This window comes from Scomber japonicus, chromosome 22 (assembly GCF_027409825.1).
Source record: "Scomber japonicus isolate fScoJap1 chromosome 22, fScoJap1.pri, whole genome shotgun sequence".
In the NCBI taxonomy this organism is placed as follows: Eukaryota; Metazoa; Chordata; class Actinopteri; order Scombriformes; family Scombridae; genus Scomber; species Scomber japonicus.
This window is the reverse complement of record NC_070599.1, coordinates 14,770,980-14,779,555: the sequence shown is the minus strand read 5'-3', so window position 1 is coordinate 14,779,555 and position 8,576 is coordinate 14,770,980. Positions and strand designations below refer to the sequence as shown.

Genomic DNA, 8,576 nt, shown 5'->3' with positions numbered 1-8,576 from the left:
AATTGAGCCAGCCCCTACTGCGTATCAAAGAACTTATTTTCTTGGTTGGTACTTAAAAGTTCAGTGCAAAGTTTTTGGAGTGCTTCTCACTGTCACAAACCTACACAGACAAACAGTTATGACCAGCTGCAGCTCCCCTCAGCTCTATAGGGGGTTTTCACACCTATAGTTGATTGTTTGATCTGCAGCAGGCAATAGAGGCGATCTTTTTTTTCTTTTCGTTCGGTGTGTGGGCCCTAACCCTCCCTGGCTGACTGCTGATATCAAAATCCTCAGACAAAGAAAGCCAAACAATGTGCACAGACAGTGCATGAATATGACAGCAGCAGTAAGACTCCTGACATATAACATTTTGTGCACTGTGCACAGTTTACACAGCTCCATAATAACATCAATCTGTGACAGTGAGTCAGTGAAGAGAGATTAAATGCGATTGAAAAATACATAAAATAACAGGTTATGCTAGGACCTTACATCGTGATTAACACGTTATATTTATATTATATATTTATATATATTCCGTCTGAAATTTGTCCAACTTGTGTCCAGTGCTTTTTTCTGTGCAGGTTGTTAACAAAAGAGGAAAATGAAGGAGATGGCCTACGAGGAGTAATTACGTTCGTTTAGTAAAATGCGTGTGTGAAACTGAACAGTACCAAAGTCAGTACGCTGCGGATCAAACAATCGAACTATAGGTATGAAAATGTTCTTGTGTCTCTCAGTTTGATTTGGTTTTACCACCGGTACCCTTATTGTGTGGTTCACTGTCCACGGTCTCGTTTTTCACAAAAAGGCTCTACTCTTGCCCTTTACAAAACAGTAAATAGGCCTATCAGTAATGTTTGATGCTTATAGAGGCATAACAGTGAGATTTAAATGATCTAAGATTTAAAGAGAATCTATATCAAGTTTTCACACATATATTTACATAGCCCATGGATCTTCTTTGAATGATTGCAGAAAGAAAAAACAGTTGCAATGTTCATTTGGATACCTGACTATTGTCTTATTTTACAGCCTAGCTGTTTACTTTTTGGCTTGAAAATGGCTCCATTTAGCCTTTAGAAGTGATTAAAAATACAGCTTTGATTTAGATTTGATAGAAAACATATCTTATGTGTACAAAGTTAAAAATACCCTCCATAAGAACTCTGAATAAGAACATGTGACATGCTTTTTCACACAAATTTCAGTGAACAATAGCTTGAAATTACAACTCCTTGCATGGAAATATTTTGGATTTTAAAAGTATAAATTCCTCCTGCTTCACTGAAAAGTCAGTTCTCCGTGTATGTGCATTCCAGGCTTATATTATATTCAGATATAAGGTCAACACAGAAACTTTCACTTTTAAACAGGACTGTAAAAACATGTGAGGACGACTATATGTAAAGGCATTAGGGGGACATCTAGTGGCTAATGAGAGTTGTTTGTTTGTCCCATTAGAGGTCTGAAGGTGAAACTAAAGCCAATGTTTGAGGCTGTGAGCTGGTTGGAGCAGGGTAGGAAGGAGAGAAATATATATGCAACCACCATAACCCTAACCCTGAATAATATATTTATTATTATTTATATAATTATTTAGTTTCCTCACTATTGCGCAAGTACAGCTATAAAATAATGGTTTTAGTTCTCTATGTGATGTACTGTGTGTTGTGTTTCTGGTTGGTTCCTGTATGACACATTTCCACTTTTTCTTTGTCTTTTAATTGATTATATTATCCCAAACAATGGCACTATTCTCTCTTCTTTGAGTAGCTTTTTCTAAAAACTTTGGTGCCTATTTTAAAAATGGAAACTATATATTTGGAACCTATTTTAAAAGAGTTTGTCTTTAGTTGGAAAAAAAGTAATCCATAGATATAAGCTGGAAAGTATTGATAGATTAATAACTAAAGATATTTACCTTGCTGTATGTCAGATGGGCTGGATCTTGTCTCTGGCAACTGGAAGGAAAAATGAACCTAACCCTAAGCCTTCTCAAGAGATTATGTATTGCTGGAAACAGGAATTTACAGTATAGGTCAGTACAGGTCACGTATTCCTGTGAGGCCAGTCCTTGTGGGCCTTAACTTCCCAGTTCAGCACCTTTTGTTAACTGATGCTTGTTTTCTGTTTCCTTTCTATTACAGGTGTCTGGTAATGAGGAGGGGTGAGTAATGTTTACTGATGATGAATAATAATAGAAAACAAAACTTTCCACAGTGCTAGAGACGTGAACAGTCGCCAGTCAACACATAAAATAACAAATGTAACTGATATATAATATATTTGACTCTGGGGTAGTACCATATCTTGTGTGTATATTGTTTTCATGTTTAGTAAAATCTGTCCACCTCCTGACTGAGGCAGGAAATACAACATCCTCATTTGTTCCCATGCTGGTAATGAACAGAAAATTGCTTTATAATAATTTCCTCATTATTACAGGAATACAGCTAGAATACTGCTTTCTATTCAAAGTGGAGTCCATTTCCTCTTATTTTTCTCTGTCTTAGTATGACTTCTCTACATGAGATACTGAACGTCTTGTGGTTAAACAGGCGAAAACCTGACTGCATTACAGAAATAAATGTATTGTTTCTACTCAGTTCTTATATGACACATTTGCCAAAGTTTCTCTAATTGATTATTTCGGTGGAATATTTTTTATATTCATTATCCAACAATAAATATTTTTGTAGTCATTTATATATAAATTAAATACATGTGTGAGTCCTTCTGTGTGCATTTAATAATTATGAGACTGATGTGATTCCATATCCATTTGCCCCATGGCTCAATCTGGTGGGAAATAGTAAAACAAAATATTAAAGTCAAAGCTCTAGACTAATATATAAAAAGTATACATTTATGCTGTGAAGGAAACCTCCACAATTATTTTAAAAAATCCACACCTTTATCAAAATGTATGTTAAATGTTTTAACAGACAAAATGATCCATGCTAGAGATGTCTACAGTCCCTGTGAAGATAAAGAAGTAAACTCAGTTAATAATAATTTTGTTTTGTTCTTTGTACTTTCCCAGAAGTCATTGGTCATCTTTAAATATTTTCTTTTCATAGATCTTACATCTGCTGTAACAATAAGTAGTAAAGTTATTAATAACTTTTTGTATGAAGTGCCTTTCATTTATTGTTTTCATTGTTTGTTTGTTTGTGTGTTTCATTTACAAGAGGTAGGTCTACATATAACATAATCAAATGTGTCAAAAACAGTAGGGCAAATGGGAGAGACGGCAGGATCCAATGCAGACGGCAAAAGAGAGGATCTATTATTGGAGATCTTGCCAATAAAAAACCTTAAAAAATCTTCACACAGTTTAAGTGAAGGAACAACACCATTGTGGTCACAGGGGTTTAAAAGAGTATTTAAAGTATTGAAAAGGAACTGAGGTTTATGGCTATTAACTGACACAAGATTGGATAAAAACCTCACTATTGCACAAGCACAGCTATAAAATAATGGTTTTAGTTTTCTACGTGGTGTGTTGTGTTCTGAAACAGCCGTCTGCTACTACTCCTCAAAATACATTTCCTGTTTCTGGTTGGTTGCTGTATGACACATTTCCACTTTTTCTTTCTCTTTTAATTGATTGTTCATGTGGCAATTACAAAATCTTTTTGACACTAAGTTCCAAGAACATGGACACATATATGAGATGTACTGTTTGCATATTGAGTAAAGAATTTAACTATTACAGATGGAAGATAAAATTATAAAAATGTGTAATGCATGTTTAGATATAATTTTTCAACTCATTTAACTAATCAAACTCCCCACTGAGCCTGTGAGGCACCTTTTTGTTTTCCACTCTGTTTGGTTTCATCACAACATATATTAAACTTATTCTTATTCTGTGTGTGTAAGTCTTGACTTCTTTGGTTCTGTTCTCTTTCTATTACAGAGATTTTTCATTAGAAAAAAAACAAGCATTAAAGTTTTTATGTTGGGTTTTGGTGTTTAATAGAAAAGGGTTAAAATAATATAATGACCCCGCTCCCACCCCAAAATCTCAGAAAATTAATTGAATAGAAAAACACATTTCACATTTCATTCTGCAAATGAAAAAATACACCATGTGACAGTATATCAGACAGATGATATAATACTTGCACATATAATATACCTGTGTGTGGATGTACTTCCTGCTCAAAGAGAAAGTATTACCAGCATTAAGTTGTGGGCAGCAGGTTGTGTGCATCTAATTTTTGCTCAATATTGTCTCACTGTATATGTTTTCTTGCCTTGGGTGGTATCAGTGTCTCCTATTAGACAGGGGGTGATACTTGGGGCACAACAAAGAGACAGCAAAGACAACAGTGCAGTGTTTGTTTCCTCCAGTTTTATCACTGAAGCCTTTGTGCACAGATGACTGTAACAGGACAGGAACTCATACACACAGATAAATAATCTTTTCTTATTCTTCGTATATGTGTTCTTATTTTCACCAAAGTTTATTTATCCTGGCAACAGTGTTTGTGTTTCATCACCATCTTGCGGCCCACAGTAAAAGACACAGCAAGAGCATAAAATGATCAGACCTAACAGGATATAGATGAAGTTGGTGCTCCAGAAAGCAAACAGGTAGAGTGTCTTGTCGCAGTAGGAGTCAGCTTCTGTTGTGTTGTGCTGTGTGTTCTTGTAGTTGGGGTCGTAGATGGAGTAGATCATGACATTACCTACAGAATAAAGAATGTACACCTCACAGTATTGTGGCATTGTTAACATATTGAAAGCTTTCGTGGGGTTTTTTTGCAGTAAGTCTAAGTCTAAGTCTAACTTTGCTTGCTTGTGCTAATGCATTGGTTAGTCTCAAGACTTTTATCTTACCAGCGATGAACCAGCAAAAGAAGAGGACAGCCGTCATGAAGCTGCAACACACCACATTTTCTATTGCACGCTTGCGGCAACAGAACAAACCAAAGACGTAGAAGAAGACTATAAATCCACACAAATAGATGGGGATAAAAGGCTGCCTTGGACAGTCATTGAAGTACATTGCTCCTGTGGAACATAAAGACAAAAGTAATGTGCTTTATTAAGAAATGATAATTGCACTCTATTTTATTGATTTTTGATTGTAGTTTCTTGCCAACGAATAAACAATGATTGAAACAACAGTAATACACCTTTATGACAGTAAATGTATCACTTACCAACTACTACCTGAGCAATGATCAAGATAATCATAATCAGCATCATACATCCTGAGGAGAGACAAGACACAAGTTTTAAATGACCAATGGCAATATAGAGGCTGATGATAAATGAATTCAACTATGAGAATTCTTGTAATGTGAATGAATTTTGCACATCTCTCTCTTACCTGCTATCCTAAAGAGAGGTTCACTGGTGTGTTGAAGTCTGTAACTCTCTGCCATTGTTAGTTCTGATCAATTTAACTTTAAAAAAGACAAAAAAGAACAGAGACCGACACATCAGCTGTTTAATGTTCTGTAAAGTCAGAAGCAATTTAAAAAAGGATATCAGATTATATTATACCTGTTTGTGCATCTGATGGATGTACCACTAACATAAAGAGGAAGGACTTTTGCATAAGAACATGCTAATATACTGGATGAGTGGGCATGAGGCTGGGGAACATGTTCCTTCATTAGATTGAAATGGGCACTGTAGATTATTTTGAGTTACAGCACATACACCATCCTGCTACTGTAAATTCTCACTAGAGCACCAAATGTGTATTAATCCACTGCTGAAAGTAGTCCCCAACAATGGCACTATTCTCTCTTCTTTGAGTAGCTTTTTCTAAAAACGTTGGTGCCTGGCTGTTTGAGGAAGTTAGTTAAAAAAAATAACCCATCAATATAAGCTGGAAAGTATTGAGAGATTAACTGTTATTCATTTCTTTTTTTCTGAGCTAAACTAATATACAATCCATATGTCATCAATTGTCCGTTGCATTTAGTCCATTAGTAAACTCTTTGTGTGGTCCTTACTACTGGTAATGTATCCCATCTTCAGGTTTTCACTTAGAGAATAATTTTGTTGTACATGTTTTAACACCCCTAATAATTTTGTTGTACATGTTTTAACACCCCTCCATGATAATAAACTGCTTATCTTTGAGTTTTTGACACTATAAAACAATTTGAAAAGCAAACCCTCTGGGAACTGTATTTTTAACAATTTGCCGACATTGCAACCCTAGAAGTCTTCTTCCCTTTAAAGACAAAATTAATGTTGTTCTTATTTTAGCAGCAACAACAGTTTCAACACTTCGTACAGGGAAAGAGTGATTCGATTCTTTTCATATACTAATATTTGATTTTAGATTAATAACCAAAGATATTTACCTTGCTGTGTGTCAGATGGGCCGGATCTTGTCTCTGGCAACTGGAAGGAAAAGTGAACTTACCCCTAAGCCTTCTCAAGAGATTATGTATTGCTGGAAACAGGAATTTACAGTATAGGTCAGTATATGTCAGTATAGGTCACGTAGTCCCCCTTAACGTCCTAGTTCAGCACCTTTTTTAAAACTGATGCTTGTTTTCGGTTTCCTTTCTATTACAAGGGTCTGGTAATGAAGAGGGGTGAGTAATTCATACTGATGATAAATGATAATAGAAAACAAAACTTTCCACAGTGCTAGAGACGTGAACAGTCACCAGTCAAATATATATAATATATATTTGATATATATATATATATATATATATAATATATTTGACTCTGGGGTAGTACCATATCTTGTGTGTATATTGTTTTCATGTTTAGTAAAATCTGTCCACCTCCTGACTGAGGCAGGAAATACAACATCCTCATTTGTTCCCATGCTGGTAATAAACAGAAAATTGCTTTATAATAATTTCCTCATTATTACAGGAATACAGCTAGAATACTGCTTTCAGTTCAAAGTGGAGTCCATTTCCTCTTTTTTTTCTCTGTCTTAGTATGACTTGAGTTTGCTAGAGATGTCTACAGTCCCTGTGAAGTAAACTCTGTGAACTAATTTTGTTTTGTTCTTTGTACTTTCCCAGAAGTCATTGGTCATCTTTAAATATTTTCTTGTCATAGATCTTACATCTGCTGTACCAATAATATATTATCTATAACTTTTTGTATGAAGCACCTTTACTTTAGCTGTTAGAGCAATTTTGGCTCAGAGGAGGGTCCATTTCCTCTTATTTTTCTTCAACTCAGTACATCCTTGGTTTTCTTTGTGAGATACTGCATGTATTGTGGTTAAACGGGCATTTTATAGCAATATCCTCAGCTACGACCTGATAGCATAACAGCAATTTCCTGTTTCTACTCAGTCCATATATGACAAAGGTCCACATTGTTTTTTTTATTGATTCTTCAAGTGGTAATCATAGTCTTTTTGACAGTATGTTCCAAGATTCATGGTAAATGGATAACTTAGTTACAGCATTGAAAATCCTGATGCAGTTCAATCTGCAAACAACAAAGTTTAGTATACATTGCGATTAAGCCATACGCAGTGGAAAAAAGGGAATGGTCAGAAAGTTGGTTTCCTCATAGAACAACCACTGCTTTATGTATCATAAGTATTTTACATATGTTTAAGAAGTCCAATGCAAATGTTGAGTTTGATTAGAAACGACTATTGAAACAAATATATACAAACATATGTCAGAATAAAAAATACATAATAATTAGGGAAAATTCATTTGCATATTACATTACATTTCCTTCACCATGCCACTGGCACTTTACTTTACTCTTGCACTTTGTAGAGAGACCACAGACCTACACTTTCACTTTACTATGACCACTGATTGTACTTATGCTGTTATGTGTGTGTGTGTGTGTGTGTGTGCGTGTGGTTGTGTATTATGTCAGTATTTGCACACTGTGTGTGTGTGTGCGTGTGCGTGTGTGTGTGTGGTGGGGGGGGGGGGGGGGGGGATTTTTTTTGTCTATGTCTTTTTACATGTCTTTTCAACTGCACATTGGAGACTGGTAAAACTAAAAATTTCAGACTTCTGTGCTAACCCTGTTACATAGATTTTTGACAATAAAGTTGAACTTGAACTTGAACTTGATAATTTCATCCTCTATCTGTAAATCATTAAATTCCTGACTCAACATGTAAACATACATATACATATATATCTTTTGGAAAGGCACCAGTATTTACTGACCAACAAGATACCCCATAGCATCTGCAGAGATAGAAAATCCTAAGCAATGAAAAACACTTTATACATCATTTTAGAGTTATGTATGTATCTATTGGGGTTGTGCAACTAGAAGTACCACTACAATGCATGATAGGTGTTAAAATAAGAACAATTAGTTTTGTACTTTAATTTATGAACCACTAACATTACCTAGAAACAGCAAAGGGTTCATTCAGTAGGTAAAGTGCACTCTTACTCTGCTTTGTATTAGTACTTCATGTGTGAACTGTGCTGCAATATGGTATGTGCTAAGCATTTGGAGAGCAGTATCCTTACAGATACCGAGATATCCTGATTCTCCAATTCAACCAATCATAAGCCAATTATGTGCAACTTGGTATGCATGCAACAGCTTCAGCTCATTGTGTGCAGCCCCATCAGATGCATCCTGTCCCCCTTACAATG

General features: G+C 35.3%; 1 protein-coding gene across 1 annotated transcript; it reads right to left on the bottom strand.

The window, feature by feature from the left end:
- Window positions 1-4,271: 4,271 nt before the first annotated feature.
- On the bottom strand, window positions 4,272-5,056 carry LOC128383477 (transmembrane protein 272-like). The gene is made up of 3 exons (XM_053343093.1): window positions 4,834-5,056; window positions 4,494-4,682; window positions 4,272-4,288 (listed from the first exon to the last, which is right to left on the bottom strand). Exons 1-3 carry the CDS (start codon window positions 5,000-5,002, stop codon window positions 4,272-4,274), a joined length of 375 nt encoding a protein of 124 aa, XP_053199068.1. The 5' UTR covers window positions 5,003-5,056.
- Between the last annotated feature and the right edge of the window lie 3,520 nt (window positions 5,057-8,576).